At 47.0% G+C, this 27,488-nt stretch overlaps 2 protein-coding genes across 3 annotated transcripts in view; one reads left to right on the top strand and one right to left on the bottom strand.

The window, feature by feature from the left end:
- The first annotated feature begins 872 nt into the window (after positions 1-872).
- MEST (mesoderm specific transcript) lies at positions 873-26,072 on the top strand. The gene is made up of 12 exons (XM_083700840.1): positions 873-962; positions 4,800-4,954; positions 7,109-7,188; positions 8,234-8,311; positions 9,350-9,486; positions 11,521-11,579; positions 13,680-13,720; positions 14,523-14,593; positions 15,175-15,276; positions 19,181-19,257; positions 19,395-19,458; positions 21,425-26,072. Exons 2-12 carry the CDS (start codon positions 4,801-4,803, stop codon positions 21,540-21,542), a joined length of 981 nt encoding a protein of 326 aa, XP_083556966.1. The 5' UTR covers positions 873-962; position 4,800; the 3' UTR covers positions 21,543-26,072.
- Positions 25,965-27,488, bottom strand: part of COPG2 (COPI coat complex subunit gamma 2) — a 37,121-nt gene continuing 35,597 nt past the window's right edge. For both annotated transcript variants that reach the window (XM_083700136.1, XM_083700135.1), the window contains exon 24: positions 25,965-26,526. In XM_083700136.1, the coding sequence (XP_083556262.1) occupies positions 26,396-26,526 (131 nt within the window). In that variant the 3' untranslated portion in view covers positions 25,965-26,395. The remainder of the gene's footprint in view (positions 26,527-27,488) is intronic.

Below are 27,488 nucleotides of genomic sequence, written 5' to 3' on the forward strand. Positions count from 1 at the left end.
TCCAAAAGGCAGGACTGTGATTGCCTGATATTGTTCCCTCCAAAATGTATCCTTTCTAGTTTGTTCCCTTTCCCTATAAATGTAGCTCTCCCCTCCTCAGTCTTCAGTCTTGTTGCTTTAATAAAGAAGTGTTACTAGAGAACTGTCTCCAGCATATTATGTCAAGAGAGCTGAAATCACAAACCCCATGTCACAACACCCTCCATCTTTCCCAACATCAGGGTCTTTTCCAGGGAGTCTTCTCTTCTCATGAGGTGGCCAAAGTCTTGGAGCCTCAGCTTCAGGATCTGTCCTTCCAGTGAGCACTCAGGGCTGATTTCCTTCAGAATGGAGAGGTTTGATCTTCTTGCAGTCCATGGGACTCTCAAGAGTCTCCTCCAGCACCAGAATTCAAAAGCATCCATTCTTCGGCCATCAGCCTTTATGGTCCAGCTCTCACTTCCATACATCACTACTGGGAAAACCAGAGCTTGAACTATACGGGCCTTTGTCGGCAAGGTGATATCTCTGCTTTTTAAGATGCTGTCTAGGTTTGTCATTGCTTTTCTCCCAAGAAGCAGGCTTCTTTTAATTTCGTGGCTGCTGCCACCATCTGCAGTGATCATGGAGCCCAAGAAAGTAAAACCTCTCACTGCCTCCATTTCTTCCCCTACTATTTGCAACCCCCCCAAAAAAACCCCCAACTAATAAAAACTTTGGGCGACTCAGCCGCGTCCCCAATGCAGCAAACCCGCTTCTCCCTGCGGGCCGCAGTACCGCCTGCCCTCGCCAGGGGGCGCGGAAGGGTAAGCCTTCCCACCCGCTCAAAACCAGGGGGCGTTTTGCCCAATAATAGCCGGTTCTCGAGAAGGGGGCGTGGCAATCGTGGGTGCGCGTGCGCTTTCCTGTCCCCCTGGCTCCAGAAGCCCTTTTCTTTCCGTGGGAGCGGCATGGGACGCGCCTGCCCGCAGCCCGGAGCGCAGGTGAGCGGAGAGCGCATGCGCGCCCTCTCTAGGGACCAGGAAGAGGGGCAGTGACCCCCACTTCTTCTCTTGGGGGAGTCTGGGTTGGGGGGCAGGAGGAGCAATTGCTGGGTTTCTCCCTTCTTTGCAGCCCTGGGGCTCTTTTTGATGGAAATTGGGACGCAAAGCAGGAGGGGGGTGTTTTATGGGTGCAGAATTGCTTGTTTATTTGCTTATTTATTGCATTTAGAAGAAGGCAGCCCTGTTTTAGGGAAGCTTTTAATATTAAATATTGCATTTTAATATTTTTTTTCAAATAATATATGTTATTTTCAGTAAACCAACATAGTAAAGAAAGAAAAGATTAACAATAATAAACAAAAAAGAAAAGAAGAAAGATACATACAACATATTACCACTTAATTAATTAAAATTAAGTACCATCCATCTTCATAAACATATTTGACTTCCTCGAATCTCTTCCATCTGAATTTCTTAGTAATTATATGTAGCAGTTTCCAATATTGGGGTTTCAAAAGACCATATCATTGTCCTAATCATATTACATAACTTTCCTTTTCGTACGATTTCTTATTTATAAATTTAATTCCATTTTACTCCTAGGCCTAATTGTTTCTTTCAAGTGATTAGCTATCTTTAATATTACAATACTTATTCAAATAGTCTTTAAATTTCTTCTAGTCTTCTTGATGTTCCTCTTCTTTCTGGTCGCGGATTCTCCTGGTGAGATCAGCCATCATCTTGCATTTTAATATTTTTTCTGGAAGCCGCCCAGTGTGACTGGGGAAACCCAACCAGATGGTTAGAGCATAAATTATTATTATTATTATTATTATTATTATTATTATTATTATTATTATTATCTGCCACCTTTTCCTGCCAGGAGCTCAAGGGAGTGTTGCTCATTTTTAGTGCTGAGCTTTCAAAACACGTTTTTAAACCAAGCACTGCAAAGTTTTGCAACAGCAAGCGGCATTAATTTTCTTGAGATTGCACGCCTACTCTTATCCCAGAATTGTTTTAGCACAGCAGTGCTGGGTGCTGCTCCCTGTCAGGTGCCTGGGACGAGTCCAGGCATAGCTTGGCCCCCACATCTGGAGAGGGGGCAGTGGTCAAACAGACCACTTTGAATGCAGAAGGCCTCAGGTTCAAACTCTGCCCTCTCCCAGTTTGCAGTAATGTTTGGAGAGCCGTTCCCGGTCTGTGTGGATTATGCTGAATTAGATAATAATTATAATAATAATAAGGGACCAGGGTGGCGCTGTGGGTTAAACCACAGAGCCTAGGACTTGCCGATCAGAAGGTCGGCGGTTTGAATCCCCACGACGGGGTGAGCTCCGTTTGCTCGGTCCCAGCTCCTGCCAACCTAGCAGTTCGAAAACACATCCAAGTGCAAGTAGATAAATAGGTACTACTCCGGCGGGAAGGTAAACGGCGTTTCCGTGCGCTGCTCTGGTTCGCCAGAAGCGGCTTAGTCATGCTGGCCACATGACCCGGAAGCTTTACGCCGGCTCCCTCGGCCAATAAAGCGAGATGAGTGCCGCAACACCAGAGTCGGCCACGACTGGACCTAATGGTCAGGGGTCCCTTTACCTTTTATAATAATAAGTAAATAATTTTATTTATACCCCGCCCTCCCCAGCCAAGACCGGGCTCAGGGTGGCTAACAACCAATAATAAAAACAAGTTGATTAAACTACAACTTAAAAAACAAGATTAAAATACAACATTAAAACATAGACCCAGATAAAAGATAGACCCAGAGTTTGGCATTGGCAACGTTCCTGTGCTCCTAAGCAAGAGTTTTCTCAGTCCGAGTGCAGAAGACCTTGGAGCTATTAATCAGGGTGTGGCATGAGATTGCATCTCTGTGGAATCGCCTGATACCCAAGAAAATTCCTGGGGTTGGGCTAGATGACCTTTGGGTTCCAACTCTACAATTCTTTGATGATATGAAAAGGATAATTGTGTCCCGACTTGAGCTGCCTACAGTCCTCCCTCCACTGGGCTGGGCAGCTTGGGGGCAGCATGGGGTTACTTCCTGGTTCTACCCTCGCCCCACATTCTGCAATTCCTTATTAACGTTTCCTTGCCCACAGAGGCCCTCATAAGAACTTTGGGGAACAGGGGCGGGCAGGTGTGGAGGACTCCCTGGCCATGAATGGAGTAACTGTGCCCTTGAAGGACCAGGTGCGCTGCCTGGGAGTCATTTTGGACTCACAATTCTGTGTCCAGGGCAGCTGTTTATCAGCTCCATCTGGTACGCAGGATGAGACCATACCTGCCTGCGGACTGTCTCACCAGAGTGGTGCATGCTCTAGTTATCTCCCACTTGGACTACTGCAATGCGCTCTACGTGGGGCTACCTTTGAAGGTGACCCGGAAACTACAACTAATCCAGAATGCGGCAGTTAGACTAGTGACTGGGAACGGCTGCCGGGACCACGTAACACCGGTCCTGAAAGACCTACATTGGCTCCTAGTACGTTTCCAAGCACAATTCAAAGTGTTGGTGCTGACCTTGAAAGCCCTAAATAGCCTCAGCCCAGTATACCTGAAGGAGCATCTCCACCCCCATCGCTCAGCCCAGACACTTGAGGTCCTCCTTCAAGGGCCTTTTGGCAGTTCCCTCCCTGTGAGAAGCCAAGCTACAGGGAACCAGGCAGAGGGCCTTCTCGGTGGTGGCACCTGCCCTGTGGAACGCCCTCCCACCAGATTTTGAAGAGAGCAACAACTACCAGACTTTTAGACAACATCTGAAGACAGCCCTGTTTAGGGAAGCTTTTAATGTTTGATGCATTACTGTATTTTGATACAGTGGTACCTCAGGATGCGAACGGGATCTGTGTGTCAATGCGTAATTTTATGGGGAAGAGGGAAGAGTGTGGATTACCTTGCCCAAACTTGCCCAGTATTCCCAATGTGATTAATGCAAGCAAATCTCTGTAGGAGTTCCTCCTTTTTTAAAATCTCTCTCTTTTGCTAATGGAAGGTCCCTTTCTCATAGGGTGCTGGCTGGCTCACGAAGGCAGCCTTTTGATAAATGTGTGCATAAGAAAAGGAGGGGACGTTTTATCATATGTGGTGGGATTGTAAGGTAATTAAATTTTTTTGGGAAATGATATATAACAAATTGAAGAAAATGTTCCATTTAACATTTGTTAAAAAACCTGAGGCATTTTTGTTGGGGATTGTAGGGAAAGACCTGCCCAAAAAGTTGAAAAACATCTTCATGTATGCGACAATGGCCACAAGAGTTTTAGTAGCACAAGGATGGAAGACTGAAGAAACCCCAACTAAAGAATCATGGCAAGAAAAATTGATGGACTATGCAGAACTGGCAAAACTGACATACAAGCTACGGGACAAGGATAACTGTGACTTTAAGGATGAATGGAAACCCTTTACAAAGTATTTGAAGATGCAACAAAGCGAACTGGACTCCTTGGCTGGTTTTGAATAAACATTCACAAACTTCTTATTGATAATTATTACTTAAATAATTATCTATACAACAGTGTAACATGCAGAAAACAGCATTTTTAGAGAAATCAAAGACTGGAACTGAGGGAAGTCGGGGGGTGGGGGGTGGCTTCTGTGGGGGAGCGAGGAAAAATGGGGGGGGGGAATAAGGATTATATGTTTCTGGATAATATGTTTTTAAATTTTGAATAAAAAAGTAATAATAATAAAAAAGATTAATGTGTGCATGTGCGGTTTTCGAACTCTGAACCTTGGAGTGCGGAGCAAAGTCCAACGATGTGGTAATAGGACTGCACTGTTTTTTCGCTCTCTCCCCCCGTGTAAACACTACATTTCTTCTCTTTCTCTTCCCAGAATGAGAGAGTGGTGGCTCCAGGTGGGGCTTTTAACCGTGCCCCTCATTGCTGTCTACCTGCACATCCCGCCCCCCAAGTTATCGCCGGCTCTGCAGTCATGGAGGTCGTCGGGAAGCTATTTCACCTTCCAGAACCAGAATATCTTCTACAGAGGTTTCCTCTCCTGTGTTTTGCTTCCTTGTTTCCGAAATGCCTGGCCGAGGTTTCTGCGAAATGCTCTGTGCGGCTTGCAGTAAAGACGGCTTTGAAAATAGCCATGAGGTTGTTCTGTGATTGCTTAAAAAAAAGAGACAGACAGACACAAAAGGCAGCAAACAAATCGAAGGAAGCTCATTGACCTAAAATCGGCCGTTTTTAAAAGCGGCCAGCATGCAGTGAGAAACCTTAAGACTATGCTAACGAAAAGGGAGGCAAGGAAGGTAGATATCTAGCTAGCAGGTTTATTGATCGGTGCAAAGATTTGCATTGCACGATATTGGAAAAATAGAACCCTGCCTCCATTAACGGGGGACGGACGGACCGTTAATTTATCAGTAATAAGGATCATATGCAATCCACGGGAAGGGAAATTTATAGAAAGATGGAACTGGGAAAAGGTTGTGAAAGGCTACTTGGCTGTGATTCCTGCTTGCCGTAACGATATGCTTTTTGCTGGTTAATAAGAGTTAAAACTTGAGTGGCATTTTATTTTTGTTGTTAAATGTATTGCTCGCTTTTTTGGTGTGTGTGTGGCCGCAATCAACCCAAAATGACTTACACCCACACATATTAAAACCAGAAAAGAAAAGAAGATGTTTAAAAATCCCACCTCCTCTAAAAGGTCCAAGATCGTTAAAAGCCTAAGGCTTGATAGTTTTTACCTGGTGCCTGAAGACCTATGTATTAGGTTTATAAACTGGCCTCCAAGTTTAAAAAGTCGTACAGTGGATGCTTGGGTTGCGAACGTGATCCGTGCGGGATGCATGTTCGCAACCCACAGTGTTCGCAACCCACGTCTGCGCACGCTTGGGTTGCAATTTGGCACTTCTGCGCATGTGCAAAGCGTGATTTAGCGCTTCTGCGCATGCGCAGCCGCCAAAACTGTCCTGCTCCTTCTGGGTTTCGGCGGTCTGTAACCTGAAAAAACTCAACCTGAAGCAGCTGTAACCCAAGGTATGACTGTAGATGGTTTTGACAGCCAAAGGCCTGGTTGAAGAGGAAAGTTTTTGCCTAGTGCCTAAAGATACATAGTGAAGGTGCTGGGCGAGTCTCCCTTGGGAGAGCATTCCACAAATGGGGGGCCACCCCAGAAAAGGCCCTGTTTTTGTGTTGCCGCCCTCATGGAGGAGGCTCACGAAGGAGGGCCTCAGATGATGATCACAGAGTCCAGGACAGTCCTTGATAGACAATGATGGCACCCGGGAGAACCTCCCTAGGGAGAAAGTGCTTTTGGGATTGAATTCTGACAAGACAGAAGTACTGTTTTGGGGGGACGGGGGGCAGGCATGTGTGGGGGACTCCCTGGTCCTGAGTGGGGGAACTGTGCCCCTGAAGGACCAGGTGCGCAGCCTGGGAGTCATTCTGGACTCACAGCTGTCCATGGAGGCGCAGGTCAATTCTGTGTCCAGGGCAGCTGTCTACCAGCTCCATCTGGTGCACAGGATGAGACCCTCCCTGCTTGCAGACTGTCTGGCTAGAGTGGTGTATGCTCTGGTTATCTCCCGCTTGGACTACTGCAATGCACTCTATGTGGGGCTGCCTTTGAAGGTGACCCAGAAACTACAACTAATCCAGAATGCGGCAGCTAGACTGGTGACTGGGAGCGGCCACCAAGACTGTACAACACCGGTCTTGAAAGAGCTACATTGGCTCCCAGTACGTTTCTGAGCACAATTCAAAGTGTTGGTGCTGACCTTGAAAGCCCTAAATAGCCTCGGCCCTTTATACCTGAAGGAGCGTCTCCACCCCCATCGTTCTGCCTGGACACTGAGGTCCAGCACCGAGGGCCTTCTGGCGGTTCCCTCCCTGCGAGAAGCCAAGTAACAGGGAACCAGGCAGAGGGCCGTCTCGGTGGTGGCACCCACCCTGTGGAACGCCCTGCCACCAGATGTCAAAGAGAAGAACAACTACCGGACTTTGAGAAGACATCTGAAGGCAGCCCTGCTTAGGGAAGCTTTTAATGTTTAACAGAGCACTGTATTTTAATACTTTGTTGGAAGCCGCCCAGAGTGGCTGGGGAGGCCCGGCCAGATGGGCGGGGTATAAATAATAAATTATTATTATTATTAGGGTGGGCCAGTGCCATAACGGATGTTCTGTTCTCTGCAGACGCCTCGGGCGCCGTTGGCAGTTCGGACATTGTGGTCCTCCTGCATGGCTTTCCAACCTCCAGCTACGACTGGTGCAAGGTGAGGCAGACCCTGAGAGGCGCTGAAATTGTGGAGACCGGTTATAAAGGGAGCTCCCTTATAAGAGAGAGAGAGATGCCTCCTGGTTTTCTTTTTTAAAATAATGTTGTTGTTGTTGAGTTGTTTAGTCGTGTCCACTCTTCGTGACCCCATGGACCAGAGCACGCCAGGCACTCCTGTCTTTCACTGCTTCCCGCAGTTTGGTCAAACTCATGTTGGTCTCATCGAGAACAATGTCCAGCCATCTCGTCCTCTGTCGTCCCCTTCTCCTTGCGCCCTCCATCTTTCCCAACATCAGGGTCTTTTCCAGGGAGTCTTCTCTTCTCATGAGGTGGCCAAAGTCTTGGAGCCTCAGCTTCAGGATCTTTCCTTCCAGTGAGCACTCAGGGCTGATTTCCTTCAGAATGGAGAGGTTGGATCTTCTTGCAGTCCATGGGACTCTCAAGAGTCTCCTCCAGCATCATAATTCAAAAGCATCCATTCTTTGTTGATCGGCCTTCTTTATGCTCCAGCTCTCACTTCCATACATCACTACTGGGAAAACCAGAGCTTTTACTATACGAACCTTTGTTGGCAAGGTGATGTCTCTGCTTTTTAAGATGCTGTCTAGGTTTTTAAATAATATTTTTAGGTTTTTAAATAATATTTTTTATTAATTTTACATAGAATCACAATATGTAACTTCGTATCCTCTTACTAAATCTCTCGGCTATCCGAGCTTAAACGACTTCCCTCCCTCCCACCGATTGGCTTCCAAAATTAAATTTTGCATTTTTGCATTTCACTTCCTCTTCCATTCTTGTTATATCATTACTTAAAATGTTAAAATTACTCTACCTGAATAGGTAACTAATTCATCTCACAAATCTTCAGATAACCCTGCTAATGATGTTAATTGATTACAGTTGTCTTTCAAATATAATATAAATTTGCTCCAGTCTTTTTTTGGAATACTTGATCTCCCTCGTTCCGGATTCTTCCTGTCAGTTTCGCCAGTTCTGCAGAGACCCCTCCCGATTTTCACCTCTTCTCTCCCCTGCTGCAGATTTGGGAAGGGCTGACGCAGCGATTTAACCGAGTGATCGCCCTGGATTTTGTGGGGTTTGGCTTCAGCGACAAACCGGTAAGCAATCTCGATGCAAGGGGTTCCGACAGCTGAGTGGAACGACCTGCCTGTCAGTCGTGTGACATAATAAGGATGTTCTGTGTTTGTCCCCCCACAAAAAAAACCTGTTTCCTATCCCTGAGGGTTAAGCATTATCTGCTTGTAATATCAGGGGTCAGCAAACTTTTTCATCATCCACTGTCCCTCAGACATTTGTGGGAGGCCGGACTATATTTTGAAAAGAAAGAAAATGAATGAATTTCTATGCCCCACAAATAACCCAGAGATGCATTTTAAATAAAAGGACACATTCTACTCACGTAAAAACACGCTGATTCCTGGACCGTCCACAGGCAGGATTGAGAAGGCGATTGGGCTGGATCCGGCCCCTGGGAATTAGTTTGCCTACCCATGGCTTGTATGAATGGAGAGGTGTGTTTTGGATGCGTTTCAGTCTGCCTGCCTGCAGCTGGGCTCTCCGTTTATAGTCATACCTCAGGTTACATACACTTCAGGTTGTGCTTTTTTGGGGTAAAGGTAAAGGGATCCCTGACCATTAGGTCCAGGCCCGGCGCTCATCTCGCTTTATTGGCCGAGGGAGCCGGCATACAGCTTCCGGGTCATGTGGCCAGCAGGACTAAGCTGCTTCTGGCGAACCAGAGCAGCGCACGGAAACACCGTTTACCTTCCCGCCAGAGTGGTACCTATTTATCTACTTGCACATTGACGCGCTTTCGAACTGCTAGGTTGGCAGGAGCAGGGACCGAGCAATGGGAGCTCACCCCGTCACGGGGATTCGAACCGCCAACCTTCTGATCGGCAAGCCCTAGGCTTTGTGGTTTAACCCACAGCGCCGGACTGCTGAAAGCCAGAAGTACCGGAACGGGTTAGTTCCGGCGGTCGCGCATGCACAGAAGCGCTAAATCACGCTTTGCACACGCGTAGAAGCGCCGAATCGCAACCTGCGCGTACGCAGATGCGCCGCTGTGGGTTGCAAATGTGCATCCCGCACGGATCACGTTCGCAACCCCAGCGTCCGCTGTACTTCCCAAACAGAGGCCGCATCAGTACTCCATCTTTGAGCAAGCCAGCATCGTGGAAGGGCTTCTGGACCACTTGGGCCTTTTGAACCAGCGGGTCAACCTCCTCTCGCATGACTACGGGGACACCGTTGCGCAGGAGCTTCTCCACAGGTGAGTGGAAGCCCCAACGCTTCTGCGTTTTCACCGGTACCCTTTACCAGCTTGCTTCGTTCTTTCCTTGCATTCGCTGCCCTTTGAGGCTCCCTGAGCCGCTTTCAGAATTCATTTCTAGCCCAGAGAGGATAGACCGGTTCCCTCCACCTGCCGAGAGGCAAATACCTTCCTAGGAAACTTGCGCTCAGGTGTAGTTTTGACCGCTGGGTTGCTGCCAGGGCAAACTCTTAATTACTGGTTCTGAGTGTGCTTGAATGTATTTTAATTACTGTTTGTTTTCGTATTTTGTGTTGTCATTCTTAAATGCTGTGAGCTGCCTTGGAATTGGTGGGGGAAAAGGTGTGGCATAAAGACGTTTAATAATAGCAATCGCTAATTTCCATGGCAGAACATTAACTTTCCCCCTGACCCACCCATTTTTTTTTTCTTCATTCATTACACACATCTCAAATTCTTAACATTTACTATATATTCCTCCCTCCCTCCCCTCCAAGGCTTCCCCCAACTTCCGCTTCTGATTTCTTTCTATTTTCACCCACTTTGCTATCTCTTAACAGAAAAAAGTTATTAATAACATAACATCAAGCTCAAAAACGTTAAAGTAACAGTAATTACACCTTCCTATTTCACTATCTTCTAAAGATTTAAAGCAGATTATATTTGCAGAAATTTAAAGCATATTATATTTGCAGAAATAAAGACAGTCAATAGACTTGATGGCAGGATTTAAATAAACATTATTAGCATTAGAAAATGGACCCACCCAGTTTTAGCGGTCTTCCCTGCACCCGTCTGATGTAGCTGTTTGCAAAGCGGTAGCTCGTGGTTTGGGGTGGTGGTGTCAGCGCCATGGAACCTGCCCCCAGGTGCAGAGATCAAGTCAGCCCACTATTTACAGCCCACTATTGAGGTTGAATCCTGGCAAGACAGAAGTACTGTTTTGGGGGGACAGGAGGCGGGCGGGTGTGGAGGACTCCCTGATCCTCAGTGTCCCTGAAGGACCAGGTGTGCAGCCTGGGAGTCACAGCTGTCCATGGAGGCGCAGGTCAATTTTGTGTTCAGGGCAGCTGTCTACCAGCTCCATCTGGTATGCAGGATGAGACCCTCCCTGCCCGCAGACTGTCTCCCCAGAGTGGTGCATGCTCTGGTTATCTCCTGCTTGGACTACTGCAATGCGCTCTACGTGGGGCTACCTTTGAAGGTGACCCAGAAACTACAACTAATCCAGAATGTGGCAGCTAGACTGGTGATTGGGAGTGGCTGCTGAGACCATATAACACTGGTCTTGAAAGACCTACACTGGTTCCCAGTACGTTTCTGAGCACAATTCAAAGTGTTGGTGCTGACCTTGGAAGCCCTAAACGGCCTCGATCCTGTAGACCTGAAGGAGCGTCTCCACACCCATTGTTCTGCCCAGACACCGAGATCCAGTGCCGAACGCCTTCTGGTGGTTCCCTCACTGCGAGAAGTGAGGTTACAGGGAATCAGGCAGAGGGCCTTCTCAGTGGTGGCACCCACCCTGTGGCGGATGTGAAGGAAATAAGCAGCTATCTTATTTTTAAAAGACATCCGAAGGCAGCCCTGTTTAGGGAAGTTTTTAATATTTAATGCTGTATTGTTTTTAACACTCGATTGGGAGCCACCCAGAGTTGTTGGGGAAACTCAGCCAGATGGGCGGGGTATAAATAATAAATTATGATTATGATTATTATTAAGCTGTTCCTACAGAGGCATCTGTGAAATAATACCTTTGAGGGCTTGCCTGAGAGTGTCTTGTCACTTACTGCATTCCAGTCCACCTTTTTCTCCAGGCAGCTCAAGGTGGTGTATGTGGTTCGCCCATTCCCTGTTAATCCTAACTGTGAGGTGGGTTAGGCTGAGAGGTGGTGACTGCCCCAAGGCCACCCAGCGAGCAGAGGTTTGAACCCGAGGCCCCTAGTCCAGCGCTCTAACCATTGCACCGCACTGCCACAAGAAGAAGTGTGGCTCTGCCCTGACTCCGCTCTGCCTTAGCCTCTTCTTTGTCCTCAGGTATGAGCACAATACGACGGGAAGTGTCCTCATCAACAGCCTGTGCCTGTCGAATGGAGGTAAGGCTTTTATTGCAAAGAACGTCCTCCATATTCTTATTATGATTACAGTACCCTGGTTCTCAAACGCCTTGGTACTCAAACAACTTAGAACCCAAACACTGCAAACCTGGAAGTACCGTATTTTTCGCTCCATAAGACGCACCTGACCATAAGATGCAACTAGTTTTTAGAGGAGGAAAACAAGAAAAAGAAATATTTTGAACGAAACAGTGGATGTATGATTTTTGTGGTTCATGCTGTGGCCACAGACATGTGATTTGACGGTGAGTTTGGGGTAGCCCAATGCAAAAATCCTGAGGATCCATGTGGATCCGTGCTTTGTAACTACATTTTTGCACCACGCAACAGTGGATGCGTGGTTTTTTTGGTGCAGGCTGTAGCCATGGACATGCTATGTGATCTGATGGTGAATTTGGGGTGACCCAATGCAAAAATCCTGAGGATCCATGTGCTTTTACCTCCCCCCTCCCAGGCAGCCTCCTTTATCGCTAGAGTCCCTTATCTCCCTCCCGATCGCTTGCTGCTCAGCGGCTTTGTTTCAACACCCGCTTCCCTCTTTCTAAAAAAAAAAAAGCGCAATCTGCTTTTTGCCCCTGGGCAATTCGACTCCAGGGACCACACATTCGCTCCATAAGACGCACAGACAGTTCCCCTTAGTTTTTTAGGAAGAAAAAAGTGTGTCTTACGGAGCAAAAAATACGGTAAGCATTCCGGTTTGCGAACTGTTTTTGGAAGCTTAACGTGCTCCGTTTTGAGTGTTACACTGAGGTCTGTCTCTTTTTGCCCTTTATTTTGCGTTTTTGTGGCTCTTTTTGTTTTGTTTTTGTGACTGCGTGGAACCCAGTTCAGCTCCTGACGGATTGATTGTGTGACTGCAGTACATCGTTTATTGCTTTCATTTTATGGATCCGTGGTCTCTTTAGCTAGTAAAGTCCATGTTAAATTGCTGTTTTAGGGGTTTCTTTTTAAAAGTTTGGAATGGATTAATCCGTTTTGCATTACTTTCTATGGGAAAGTGCGCCTCGGTTTTGGAACGCTTTGGTTTTGGAACGGACTTCCGGAACAGATTAAGTTTGAGAACCAAGGTACCACTTGAAGCCTTGGGCTTGAGTTTCTGCTGAGATCCTAAATGTGACCAGCAGTAGGTTTTGTGGGTAAAAGTTGCTTTCGTGGCATAAATAATTTGTGCATAAGAAGAGGTTGCTGGATCATGGCCCATCTGGTCCAGCCTCCAACCAGGTATCAGGGGGAAACTTTATAAAACAAAATGCCTTACAAAGAAAAGAGAGTGATAAGGAGAAAATGGGACTGTTGGACGAAATAAAGAAAAAGGAAAATGAATTGATTAAACAACCAAATAATGAAAAAATTAAAAAGGACATTAGGCTATTACAGGTAGAATATACATTGAAAATAGAACAAGTGTAAACTAAAGGATGGAGAATTCTTTCACATGTGGTGGACATGTGAAAAAATGAAAACATTTTGGGACACAATATATAACGAAATAAAAAATCTCTTTAAATATACCTTCCCAAAGAAACCAGAGGCTTTTTTACTAGGGATAAAAGGAGATGAATTAAGAAAAGAAGATTGTAAATTATTCTTGTACGCCACGACTGCCGCCAGGATTCTTGTGGCCCCAAAATGGAAAACCCAGGAGGTTCCAACTGTAATGGAGTGGCAGACGAAATTGTTTGAATATATAGAATTGGCGAAAATGCCTTATAAAATTCGATACCAAAAAGTAACAAAGCTTGAAGAGGAGTGGAGTAAATTTGTTGTGTACGGAATAACTGTAGAAGTCTAAAAACTGTAGCAGGGCTAATACAAATCTTGTGATGTGGATAGAGTGTAAATAAGAATCTGTGAGAGAGGATGTGAATTATGAAAACCGAAGCAGCAATGAAAGGAAGTCTGGGTGCGAAAGGGCGCAGGGTAAATAAGAAGATACAAAAATGTTGAATGTAAAAAATTATGTTTTATTTAATTATGTTTTGTTTTTGAAAATCAATAAAAAGCATTATAAAAAAAAAGAAAATAGAACAAGAATTTGATTTGAGTGCGAGAGCGACTCACCCCTCCTGTTTCCTGCAGGTATTTTCCCAGAAACTCACCACCCCAGATTAATCCAAACGGTAAGCGCCTTTGCTCTTGCAGAAAAACACCGAGCTTCTATGAATAGAATTGTTCCATTATTTACTTATTACATTTCTATACTCCCCTTCATCCGAGGATCACAGGGAGGTTCACGATATAAAAGCACAAAAATACACACTGTACCAACAAACAAAAGCAACCCGTCCCCCCATTTGAAAAGGCCATAGATTTAATTTGCCAAAGGCCTAGTTAAAGTGGAATGTTTCTGCCTAAAGATGTATAATGAAGGCGCCAGTTAAAGCTCCCTGGGGAGAGCATTCCAGAAACATTATCATTATTGTTATTATTTACTAAACTTAATTAAGTTCATTTAATTAACCAAAGGCCTGGGAGGAGAGGGAGATTTTTGCCCAGCACCTAAAGATATGCAATGAAGGCTCCAGGCGAGCCTCTGTGGGGAGAGCAATTCCACAGATGGGGAGCCACCAAAGAAAAGGCCCTGTTCTTGTGTTCCCGCCCTCTGGACTTCACGGAGGACGCTAATTATTATTATTATTATTTATTTATTTATTTATTTATACCCCGCCCATCTGGCTGGGACCTGAAGGAGGACCTCAGATGATGAACTCAGAGTCTGTCTCAGTTTATATGGGAAGAGGCAATCCTTGAGGTATGGTATTGTGGTCCTGAGCTGTTTAAGGCTTTATAGGCCAAAACCAGCACTATTGAATTGGGCCCAGAAACTTAATTTGCAGCCAGCGAAGCTGTGCTTTCTGGGGCTGTTGGATTTGTAGTCCTCAACCAATTAAACAGTGATTAATTTTTCCTTTTCCTTCAAAGATTCTCAAAGATGGCGGCCTGCTTTCACCCATTATCACCCGATTATCAAATTACTTCTTCTTTGCCAGAGGGTGAGTTGGTATTCTGAATCCTTGAATTCTTGCCCCTTTGAGAGCAGGAGGCCTCAAATGCCATTATTCCTGCCCTCTCTGAGAAGAGAGAAAGAGAACGTACTGGTTGCTCAAAGGATGCTGTACGGTTTTGGAAACCCCTTCTGGAGGGTGTTTAAAGGGACCCCTGACCGTTAGGTCCAGTGGTGGCCGACTCTGGGGTTGCGGCGCTCATCTCGCTTTACTGGCCGAGGGAGCCGGCGTACAGCTTCCGGGTCATGTGGCCAGCATGACTAAGCCGCCTCTGGGGAACCAGAGCAGCGCACGGAAACGCCGTTTACCTTCCCACCGGAGCGGTACCTATTTATCTACTTGCACTTTGACGTGCTTTTGAACTGCTAGCTTGGCAGGAGCTGGGACTGAACAACAGGAGCTCACCCTGTCGCGGGGATTCGAACCGCTGACCTTCTGATCGGCAAGTCCTAGGCTCTGTGGTTTAACCCACAGCACCACCCGCATCCTGGAGGATGTTTAGTACAATCTAAATTTGAGCCGATTCTCTTCCTTGATAGTCTACCCCCTTCTTCTTTCAAATTTTCCAGACTTGCAGCTGTCTTTGGCCCATATACGCAGCCTTCAGATGCTGAATACTGGGACATGTGGGCAGCAGTCCGAACAAACGACGGCAACCTTGTGATTGACAGGTAAGGCCACCACGGGAAAAAACAGAACGACAGTGGACACAGGGTTGCTTTTGGGGTCTACTGGCAAGCTGTAAGCGAGGAGTGGACATTATAGTCCATGAATCAGCTGCCGTCTCTGAAATAGGGCCGGTTTATTTTTTATTTCAGTTTCTAACAAATTACTATATTCTACATTAAGACAGAGACAGCGCGCAAAGCGTGTGAAAAGAAGGGAGATGTAAAAGTAAAGCTTGACTGTGCAAATATTTGCCTTCTTGACTGCTGGACCCACAATTAGTCTCGTCCACATGAAGGAAAACTCCTAACACTGGAGATAGATTTCAAGAGCGTTTCAAAACCACCCGTCGCCTGCAGAGATGAGGCATTTATGCTGCTCTGTCGTTAAATATTCCTGCTTTATGGGGCAGCACGTTCTGTAGAGCCATCCTTATGCCGGACAATTGTGATATATCGGTATATCGCTTGTAGGTTTCGGGAGGAAAAAGCTCTTCTTTTGCAGCTAACAGCTCACTCCTACCCAGAAGTTAAGTCCCAGCGAGTTGACTTTGGAAGTTGCAGGCTTAGGTCTGTGGTTGCCAAACTTGGCCTCCAGCTGTTTTTGGACTACAACTCCCATCATCCCTAGCTAACAGGGATGATGGGAATTGTAGTCCCAAAAAAGCTGAAGGACCAAGTTAGGGAAGCTTTTAATTTTTAATAGGTTATTGTATTTTAGTGTTTTGTTGGAAGCCGCCCAGAGTGACTGGGGAAGACCAGCCAGATGGGCGGGGTATAAATAATAAATTATTGTTGTTGGTGGTGGTGGTGGTGGTGGTGGTGGTGTTGTTGTTTAGTCGTTTAGTCATGTCCGACTCTTCATGACCCTCTGGACCAGAGCACGCCAAGCCCTCCTTTCTTCCACTGCCTCCTGCAGTTTGGTCAAACTCATGTTGGTAGCTTCGAGAACACTGTCCCACCATCTCGTCCTCTGTTGTCCCCTTCTCCTTGTGCCCTCCATCTTTCCCAACATCAGGGTCTTTACCAGGGAGTCTTCTCTTCTCATGAGGTGGCCAAAGTATTGGAGTTTCAGCTTCAGGATCTGTCCTTCCAGTGAGCACTCAGGGCTGATTTCCTTCAGAATGGAGAGAATCTTCTTGCAGTCCATGGGACTCTCAAGAGTCTCCTCCAGCACCAGAATTCAAAAGCATCCATTCTTCGGTGATCAGCCTTCTTTATGGTCCAGCTCTCACTTCCATACATCACTACTGGGAAAACCATGGCTTTAACTATACGGATCTTTGTTGGCAAGGTGATGTCTCTGCTTTTTAAGATGCTGTCTAGGTTTGTCATTGCTTTTCTCCCAAGATGATGATGATGATGATGATTATGGCTACCGCTGCCTTAGGTCACCATTTGCCAACCTGGTGCCCTCCAGAGCTTTTGGACTACATCCCGTGGGCACCAGGTTGATAAAGAGCTTTTTGTTAAGGTGCTTGGGAGACCGAGAGAATTTAACACTAGCCGTGCTGGTGGTGGGGCTCAACATTGCCCCTTGCAATCGACGTGGAGCCCTGTTTACCTAGCCGTGTTGGGGAAAACAGGATCCATTCTTCCTGGCGCAATTAAAGCATCCTGAGTCTCATGTTTACCTGGCGGAGACTCAGCTTCCTCTCGACTCCGATCTTCCTTTCAGGGCCTCGCAGGAGCTTTGGCACCTGGGCTATCCTGTTTCAGCGCCTGGGCTTCTGCTTTGTGTTGGATGAGCAAGCTTTCTGGGTTAGTGTTACCGTCACCTGAATTAACCTGCAGCGTTGAGCTCAAGGTTCGGGTGAAGAGCCTGCTGCCAGCTGAGTTCTTCCAAGTCCCGCAACCCCTGAAATACGGGGCACCCCCCAGCATAGTCGCCCAGGATGCCCACTTAGCCCGTTCCAAAGCTGCGCATGCTGGATGCTCCAAGATCACTGCTCCTTGCTGAGATTTCGGTTCACAGCTCTGCATTCAAGGGAGACGTCTTAGCTTGGTATGCTCTGCTTGCAGGGTTCAATACCTGGTACCTTCACGTCAGGTTGGGTGCCTGAGACCGGGGGAAGCCGATCATCTAAACCAGGGGTCAGCAAATGTTTTCCGCAGGGGGCCAGCCCACTGTCCCTCAGACCTTGTGGGGGGCCGGACTATACAGTGGACGCTCAGGTTGCAGTACCTATTTATCTACTTGCACTTTGACGTGCTTTCAAACTGCTAGGTTGGCAGGAGCTGGGACCGAGCAACAGGAGCTCACCCCGTCGCGGGGATTCAAACCGCCAGCCTTCTGATCAGCAAGCCCTAGGCTCTGTGGTTTAACCCACAGCGCCACCCACATCCCTAAATCTTAGTGTTCGTACCCTGCAAAACACCCGTTTAATAAAATATTAAAGTTTTAAATATTTGATGCTGTATTGTTTTTAACACTTGATTGGAAGCCGCCCATAGTGGCTGGGGAGACTCAGCCAGATGGACAGGGTATAAATAATAAATTATTATTATTATTGTTGTTGTTGTTGTTGTTGTTGTTGTTGTTGTTGTTGTTGTTGTCTTTATTCACTTGTATAAGGTAAGATTATGACTAGGGCTGGGCGATTGCAATGCTGGTTTTCAGCATTGCAATATATCACCAGCTAAGCACTGCAATATACCGATATATCACAATGTCTGGCATAAGGATGGTTCCACGGTTTTTCCTGCAACGTGATTATTGCCGGCAACTGCTGATGGGATTTGCTCCCCCAAGAGCTGAGCAGGCAGAGTTTACATGGATTGCAGGAATCAAGAGAAGCCTTGGCTGGCTTCGCGGTTTCCCCCACATTGAGATTTTTGAATAAGCACACGCCAAAATCCCGATCTGCAATATCAAGGCTATAGACTCCAAACTGGTTTTGGACTATATATCGCCCAGCTCTAATTATGATGTAGCCAGACAACAACGCCCATTTACACCACAAATAACTCATAACCCACCTACCTTCAGCAGCCAAAAACACCATAACCAGACACTGGAGAGACCTGTCAGGAGTAAGCCTGGACCAATGGTACCAAATAGTATGGGAAACAGCCTTACTAGAAAAATTAACCAATAAACTGAAACTGACACGGGGACAAACAGAAGAAGACACCTTCACCCCGGTATGGCTCCCCTTTATCACATACACAGCCCAACAAGACAATGACAATAATCCACCAACAGCATACAAATCAATATGGCTAACCTGATCCAAAACACCCACCCACCCCCCTCACACACGAAAACAAAGATCACCACAGCCAATCACAAACAAACAATCACACCCTAGGCCAACCCCAAACTCTCTCACCACCAAAGGAACACAAGTGAACAACACAAACAACGCTGACACCAAACTCTACATACATTAAGCATAATAGAAACACCACCACCTGACCCCACCCCCATCCATCTTCCCTCCCTCCACCCCCCTTCTTTTTCCCTTTTTTTTTTCTTCTCCCCCTAATGCCTCAACAAATGAAACGGATTTGTAAAAATGTTACATGGGGAAAAAAACAACGAGGCATTACACTTCTGTAAAACAAGAAAATCCTAAATAAAATATTTAAAAGATAAAAAAAAAAAATAATTATGACGTAGCCTTATGGAACCTCAGCTGAAAACTGCCTGGTTCTGTCTTAGGAAAGTGCTTTATACAAAGCCAAGCTGTTCAGCTCAGTATTCGCAGTGCTGACAAAACCTTTAGGATTTCGATGAGGGATTTCCCCCCCAGCCCTAAGTGGAGATCCCTTTGGGGATTGAACCGGGGAGGTGCTCAACTAGAGAGCTTCAGACCTTTCCCCAAATGGACAGCGGCTGTCTCTGAGCGACCTGAGGCTCTTGCCAAGTGCTTGGAATCGGTCTCCATGGATGAATTTTGTTCTTCAGCCTTTTGCAGTACATCAACCAACGGAAAAAGCACAGGAACCGCTGGGTAGGAGCTCTGCAATCCACGTCTGTTCCCCGTGAGTAGGAAACAGCAAAGGCTGCAATTGTGTCTTGGGCCGTACAGAAGAGCCAAGATTAATTCTGCTGCTTTTGGGTTGGTGGGGTGGCCTGTATCCTGGAAGTTGACAAAGATGCTGTTCTTCCTCTCTTGCAGTACATCTGATTTATGGGCCTTTGGACCCGGTGAATCCACACCCAGAGTTCCTTCAGCTCTACAAGTAAGCTTATTATGGGAGCCGACAGTTGTACCATGTAATGCCCTGGGGCTATTTCATCAATTTATCGGTCTGAAACAAAATGAAGCCTTTGAGCACTAGCGAGGATTTCCAAATACCGTATTTTTAGCTGTATAAGGCGCACCAGACCATAGGGCGCAACTAGATTGGGGGGGGAATAAAGGGGGAAAAATTATTCCCCCCCAGCCCCAAAGAGCAAAGAAGCCAAGGCAGCAGGCGGGATCCATCCCTCTGGCTGTCTTGGCTTCCTCTTTAGCCACGCGCAACCTCTCCAGCTGGGAGAGGCTGCGCGCGTCTTTGGCAGAAGCCAAGATGGGCTTCGTTTTTAGCCATGGGGCTGGGGAAGCCTGAGCTTCCCCCGACCCCAGCCCCCAGAACGGGTCTGGGAGCAGGGGCGAGGTTACGCGCAACCTTGCCTTCGCTCCCGGAGCTTGCTGCTATCTCCAAGCCTTTTGAGCCCAGCGGGAACTCCTGCCGGGCTCCGAAGACTTGCGGATAGCTGCCTGAAGCCCAGGTCCTGAAGCCCAGGGTGCACAGCGGGAGTTGGCGCTGCGCTCCCCAGGCTGCAGGCTGCTATCCGCAAACCTTTGGAGCGCAGCGCCAACTCCCGCCGTGCTCCAAAGGCTTGTGGATAGCTGCTTGAAGCCTGGAGCGCACCAACCCCCCTCGCTCTCCAGGCTTCAGCAAAAGCCTGCATTCGCCCCATAGGATGCACACACATTTCCCCTTCATTTTTGGAGGGGAAAAACTGTGTCCTATAGAGCGAAAAATACGGTACATACTGGAGGTTGCCGCCTTTTCTCTCCAAGGCCCTCTTTACATTTTAACCAGGGCATAAGGCAGAAGTTCAACAGGTGCGTCTTCCCCCTGCATTGCCTGCTGGGGAAAGCAGCCCCTGTTGAATGAATGCCTGTTAAGGACATTGTTTGTTTGTTTGTTTGTTTGTTTGTTTGTTTTCCTTTTCTAATGTTTCTATGCCTCTTCACTCAAATGAATCCCTGCTTACGTCTCCTAAGCAAATTATAAATCTTCCCCATTCTTTTCTAAAGTTTTTGTCCTCTTGGTTCCTGAGCTTCTCAGTCAGCTTTGTCATTTTAGCGTAGTCCAACAGCTTGGTTTGCCATTCCTTCCTGGTAGGGACTTTTATTCCCATTTCTGGGCTAATAGCATCCATGCAGCTTTTGTCGCGTACATAAAAAGTCTTTTCTGCTCCTTTGGAATGTCGGTACCTACAATTCCTAATAAAAAAACCAGTTTTTTTAACAAAAGTTGTTTTAAACATTTTTTTCAGTTCATTATATATCATCTCCCAGAAAGCTTTTATTGCCTTACACGGCCACCACATATGATAAACGGTACCTTCTTTCTCTTTACATTCCCAGCAGGTATTTGTACAGTGGTGCCTCACAAGACGAAAGTAATCCGTTCCGTGAGGCTCTTCGTATAGCGGTTTTTTCATCTTGCGAAGCAAGCCCATTGACAGCTTGGCGGATTCGCGCTATTAGCGGTTTAGCGGCTTTTAGCGATCAGCTGTTAAGCGGCTTATCAGCGGATCAGCTGATAAGCGGCTTAGCGGCTTAGGAAAAGGGGGGGGGGAAGGGAAAAAACCCCGCAGGAACTCGCAAGACATTTTCGTCTTGCGAAGCAAGCCCATAGGGAAATTCGTTTTGCGAAGCGCCTCCAAAACGGAAAACCCTTTCGTCTAGCGGGTTTTCCGTCTTGCGAGGCGTTCGTCTTGCGGGGCACCACTGTACTTTCTTCTGTACATTTTTGATAACTCGTCAAAAAAAGAAAACACGTTTTAAACCCGGCTTGACATCCCAGGAAGCTGCCCTATACGGATCAGGAGAGAAGCTTCACTGCAAACCTTATTTCCGCTTTCTTCCTTTGTTCCCTGTAGCAGTTGTGGGGTGTTCTAAAGAGCCCTTTCTCGCTACTTCCTCCACAGGCAAGTGGTCCCCATGTCGACGGTTTCTGTGCTAGACGACCACATCAGCCACTACCCCCAGCTGGAGGACCCTCTTGGCTTCCTGAACTCCTACCTGAACTTCATCAACTCCTTCTGAGCAGGAAGAGCGGGAGAGCCGATTCTCCGCTCTCAAGAGGCGTTCTTTCGTTCAAGAGGGCTAAATCGTGGGCTCGGGACTCTCTGCCTCCGTACAAAGAGCAGGGAACCAGTTTCTCCCTTGGCGATGGAAGCAATAAGACTCCTGGCCAGTCACTGGCATGGAGAGACGAAAGTGATTTCCTTGTACGCTCAAGCTGCTGGTCCTTCCTCCGTGTTGCTTAAGGAGATAAGGAATGGCTCCGAGGGGCGAGACTTAGCCATACAAACAGTTCCATAATTTCTCTGCATCCGTGTCTTGCTTCTTTCGAAGATGGCAGGGACGTTCGCTGGGTTCTGGAAGGGGGAGAGGTCCTGTTTCTTGCACGGCTTGTTTACTTCCTTGCTGGGAGGCAAGCAGAGAGGAAGGGTGGACTGAATCGCGCCTACAGTCACAGCCACGCCATGCGTCTAAAGCACACGGCTTCCTCCCAGGTATCCTGGGAACTGTAGTTCACCCCTCGCAGAGATGTTCACATCGCCCTTAAACTATGGTGTGGTGATCGCGCAGTTGTTAAAAGTGAACCAAAAGAAGTTTATTTTACAAACATTAACAAGTTTATGGTTCTCAGATAATATTCCTGCCAGTATCTTAACTTTAGTTTCTTTACTGGCCTATACCTTCTGACTGATTCTCTCGACTGTTTGACTGACTCCTCTTAACAAATTCTCTCCCTCTCTCACACCAGTCTAGCCCAACCCACAGACTTATCTCCTCTGTCTCTTCTAACTCCAGGCTGTCTTCTTAACAACACTAACTCCCTAAAAACCTCTGTGCTTAAACCTTATACACAGTTAACTCTGCCCCTGGGTTCCCATTGGTTAGTCATTTTACAATTAGTTAACCCTTTCCTTGTGAACCCAGTACAGTGGTACCTCGGGTTACATACGCTTCAGGTTACATACGCTTCAGGTTACAGACTCCGCTAACCCAGAAATAGTACCTCGGGTTAAGAACTTTGCTTCAGGATGAGAACAGAAGTCGTGCTCCGGCGGCGCAGTGGCAGTGGGAGGCCCCATTAAAATGGTGCTTCAGGTTAAGAACAGTTTCAGGTTAAGAACGGACCTCCGGAACGAATTAAGTTCTTAACCCGAGGTACCACTGTATGTCACGCACCTAGGAGGGCAAACGCCACATATGGTCCACAGTATTCTTTGAGGTGTGATCTTATATGGTTCTCCTATTTTGTTCATGGTCCACCGGGGGGGTGTTACTTAAGGGATTCTGGGTTGTTTCTGATCTTCTGTCCATAATCCTTTCCATGTCCAACATGGAAAATAGACCTCTTGCTAATAGTGGGGAGGAGGGACTCTTGAGGGTTCATCTCACTCTATAAGCTCAACCTTGGCATGAGAGAGATGGGTTGCGAAGTGTTTAAGCTCCACTGGGAGATGTTTTTAGGACACAGCAGGGGCCAGATAGATCAGGCCAATGGCTCATCTAGTCTAGTATCCTCTTCTCACAGCGGCCAACCTGTGGGAAACCTGCAAGGAGGACCCGAGCACAAGAGCAACTATCCTTTCCATGATTTCCAGCAACTGGTATTCAAACAGGTATTCAGGACTCCCTGGTCCTGAATATGGTAACTGTGCCCCTGAAGGACCAGGTGTGCAGCCTGGGAGTCATTTTGGACTCACAGCTGTCCATGGAGGCGCAGGTCAGTTCTGTGTCCAGGGCAGCTGTCTACCAGCTCCATCTGGTATTCAGGCTGAGACCCTACTTGCCCACGGACTGTCTTGCCAGAGTGGTGCATGCTCTATGTCCCGCTTGGATTACTGCAATGCACTCTATGTGGGGCTACCTTTGAAGGTGACCCGGAAACTACAACTAATCGAGAATTCGGCAACTAGACTGGTGACTGGGAGCAGCCGCTGAGACCACATAACACCAGTCTTGAAAGACTTACATTGGCTCCCAGTCCTTTTCAGAGCACAATTCAAAGTGTTGGTGCTGACCTTTAAAGCCCTAAACGGCCTCTGCCCAATATATCTGAAGGAGCGTCTCCACCCCCATCATTCTGCCTGAGGTCCAGCACTGAGGGCCTTCTGGCAGTTCCTTCCCTGTGAGAAGTGGTTACAGGGAACCAGGCAGAGGGCCTTCTCGGTGGTGATGCCCTAAAGAGAACAACTACCACCAGACTTTTAGAAGACATATGAAGGCAGCCCTGTTTAGGGAAGTTTTTAATACTGGATGAATCATTTCATTTTAATATTCTGCTGGAAGCCGCCCAGAGTGGCTGGGGAAGCCCAGCCAGATAGGCGGGGTATAAATAATAAATTATTAAAAGCATATTGGTGTCCAACTGAGGTGGTACGGGAGCGCCATCTTGGCTAGGAGCCATTGATAATCCTGTCCTCCATGAATTTGTCCAGTTCTCTTAAAGCCATCTAGGTTGACGACCATCACCACCTCTATAGTTTAACGAATGTGCTGTGTGAAGGACTTTCCCTTTTTTTGGTTAAGTTACTGTGGGCTGACTGAAGGAGGGGTGCACTGAAGTTCTTGGGTTTCATCTTCAGCCTGCCTGCTTAAAGTGTGGCGGCAGCAGCCAATTTCTATAAAACATTTGCAACACTGGCTTGGGTATCCTTGATGTGCAATCTCTTGTCTGGTTGACTCTCATGCCCACTTGGTGACGGCAAATCCTGTTTTTAGTTCATTAAGGGGAGAAAACATTGCAGAGGAAGATGCCCAAATTAATTCATTTTTAAGTTTATTTGCTATGCAGAGTTGCCAGGCAGAAAACGGATTGTTAAAGGAATGCTTGGTGCTCTGAAGTTGCAAAAAAACAAGAACTAAAGCTGCAATCCTAACATCACTTACCTTGAAATAAGCCCTGTTGAATTCAGTAGGATTCACTTCTGAGTAGTCATGGTTTGATAGTGCTGTCATCTCTTACAGAAAAGGGGGCAGAAATTAAGTAGGAAGAGGCACATAAAGGATCTGGTCTGTTGCTAATGGGGCAGCCCAAACTCTTCCATGGTACAACTTTGTGAAGTTGTTGCAGTAACACAGCAGCTGAAAGAAACAGCTTTTCAAACCCAGATGGTTTTGAACTGGCATTTCTGCTTCAGACGTATTTTCCTTCTCTAAAAGGTCCAGTTGAAAGGAAATCCAGACAGCTGGAGGCAGCTCTAGAACTTCATTTGCAGAGCAAGTCTAGCTACTTGGACCTGGGCCAAGAGGGAGATTTCATTCATACGGCCTTTAAGGCAGAGGGTAACGCCCTGAGCTTGGGCGTGCCCAGTGTAGCATCAAACCATTGTTTACCTATGAAACTCACCAGGAGACTCTAGAGAAGGGGTTGCCAACCTTTTCAGGCCCTGGAGCAGGTTTGAATTTGGAAGCAAATGACCATGGGTGCCACTGCCTGTGGTCACTTCTTGACCTCCCTCTGAAAGAGGAAATGCCTGTACACATTTTGGTTCTCCCGGGCGTATAAGTCAGGACTTCCGGTGCTTTCTGCCACAATGGAGGCAGATCCCACACTAGCGGAGACCAATTGCGGACCATAAACAAGGACAAATGAGGGTAATTGTCCTTGCAACTCCCACCCCCCGGGTTGGGGGTAATGTTCCACTCGCAGATCGTCTGATACCTGGCTCTTGTCCCGATATGAAGGACGGAGGCACTGAGTGAAAAGCAATCTGCTTATCAGCAACCCTCCAACGCAGCCATTGTGAGCAGAGGTTCTTCTGTATTTTTAGAAATAAATTGGATCTAATTTACAGATGTGTGTTGGACTAAAGGGACAAGATATTCTGAATAATCAGAATTGCTCTGCACCTTGAAAAGTACAGAGCGCTGAAAGAAATGTCGCCTTCTCCAACTTCATCTTTGAGCTCTGTGTACTTTAACGGAGACGTCAGCAGCCCGTGACCAAGGGGGCAGTGTTGTGGGGCTCAGAGACTTCATGGGTGCCAGCGGAAGACGGCGAAGGTACCAACTGCTCCAGGAGTGCCACGCTGGCTCCCCCTGCACTACAGCACTGGGAAATTATCAAGGCATATAATTTACCATCCTGTGCACAGAACCAACCATGTGGGAAACTAGTTATCTACAGTGCCCTGCCAAGAAGGGAGGGGAGCTTTTTCCTTGCCCACCTAGAAATCTGGCAAGCGATAAAAGGCATGGCAGACGGCCATCTGCACTTGGCCTGCCCTACATCACAGGGTTGGTGTGAAGCTGATATACTGCTCTGAGCACACTGGGCAAAAGGTTAGCAGGACAAGAGTAAGCCTAGTTGTCCTGCTACTCCCTCCTTTCTGGTAGTGCTGAGATCTGAAGCAGCTCTCAAAAGGCCCTTGCAATCCAGGGTTTACCATCCCTTGCAAGCTGCTCTGTGAAAGGGGCACATGAAACACGACAGTATTTGGCAGACAGTTACTACAGAATGTATTTTATTAAACAGCACAAGTTGGGGGAAAAAGATGCAACAGTGTTGGGATAGCCCATGTTTATTTTCTGTTAATAAAAGTCCATTCAAGAAAAGTTGGATTTTCTTCTTTTTTTAAAAAAAGGATCTTCTAACAGCTTTTCTGCCTCTACGGGCAGCACAGGAAGAGAATAATTTATTACAGGAATGCAGAGGTGGAGCTGGGGGTGTTTGTGGGTGAGGGGGGCTGAAACGCCCAGCTCCGGTTGTGTGGAAGAAAAGGCAGGGTGGGCTGCCGGGCCCCCAGTTGCCACAGAAGACGGCTGACCGAGAGGAGGGAAAACAAAAGAGGCATGCAGGACTGGAGGTCCTGGGAGTGCCTTTGAGGCAGGAGGTGGCGAGAGGGTGAGTTGACTCACAGAATGAGCTGCCAAGACTCCTAACCGACGGAAGCCAAGATGACGTCCACGGGAGTTTCTTCTGTGCTCCGGACAGTCACCTGCATAGTCACGCCATCTCCCAGAGCGAGCCTGGACCTCACCAGCACATCTGAGCCGCCTCTGTACACGCCTGGAGGCAGACAAGGAGAGTCACTGAGGTGGCACTCGGCCGCAATGGCTCAGGGCTGCTCACATCCTTTCTTGCAGGAATGCTAACAAGTTGCAATCGTCCAGGCAAGGAAGGAAGGGGATGCTATGGGGTGATTCAGAGCAGGGATGGGGAACTTCTTGCCTTCCAGACATGCCTGGTCTCGCATCTGCCCCAGGCCAGTGGGGCCAGTGAGGGTTGGGAATCTAGTTACATTGAGATGGTCAAAGATGCCTTAATTCCTTTATAGTCCCTGCCTGTAAGCTCAGACTTATCTTTTTTAAAAGAAGGAGTAAGGAAGGAGGGGGGGGGGGGAGAGAAGCAAATTCTGATGCCAACTCTTAAAAGTTGCACAGTTCTTCTAGACAGCTGCTGAGATAACAGCAGTTTCCTATGCTGCACTGTGTAACTACGACCAGATTCTGAGACCTGGTTCTGCATTTAAGGTAAAAATCTCTTCTGCGCCTACAAAAACCAAGGCAATTGACTCACAACCCACAGCCAAAAATACTTAACAAAGCGCTTCTCTAATAGCTATGCTAACTAGTTATATAACCCTTGGGCTGTTGGTTCTGAAGGTATTTAAAGAGCAGCCAATAATAATAATAATAATAATAATAATAATAATAATAATAATAATATTTTTTTTATTTATACCCTGCCCTTCCTGGTTCAGGAAACGGGCTCAGGACGGCTAGCAACAAATTTAAAACACTTAATTGGTGCAACAAAAAACAGCATAAAATACAGTATAAAATGTGAATAACAATAAATTCAGAATTCAAAAATCAATCAATGTAGGGGGGAAATCCATCCAATAAACATTAGATGATCACCAGGGCTAGCTGGCTAAGTTAGTCCTATTTGGGCCAGCAAGGAGACCAGGGGAGAATTAGCTGTGGGATCCCAGAGCGGGTAATCTTCATAAAAGGGGAGGGGGAGGG

Source organism: Podarcis gaigeae (assembly GCF_964106915.1).
Source record: "Podarcis gaigeae genome assembly, chromosome: 10".
NCBI classification, from domain to species: Eukaryota; Metazoa; Chordata; class Lepidosauria; order Squamata; family Lacertidae; genus Podarcis; species Podarcis gaigeae.

Coding starts and splice junctions, on each gene's coding strand:
- MEST (XM_083700840.1), top strand. CDS start 4,801: ATGAGAGAGTGGTGGCTCCAGGTGGGGCTTTTAACCGTGCCCCTCATT. Junction 13,721..14,522: donor ACCCCAGATTAATCCAAACG/GTAAGCGCCTTT, acceptor TTTCCTTCAAAG/ATTCTCAAAGATGGCGGCCT. Junction 15,277..19,180: donor GGCAACCTTGTGATTGACAG/GTAAGGCCACCA, acceptor TTTGTTCTTCAG/CCTTTTGCAGTACATCAACC.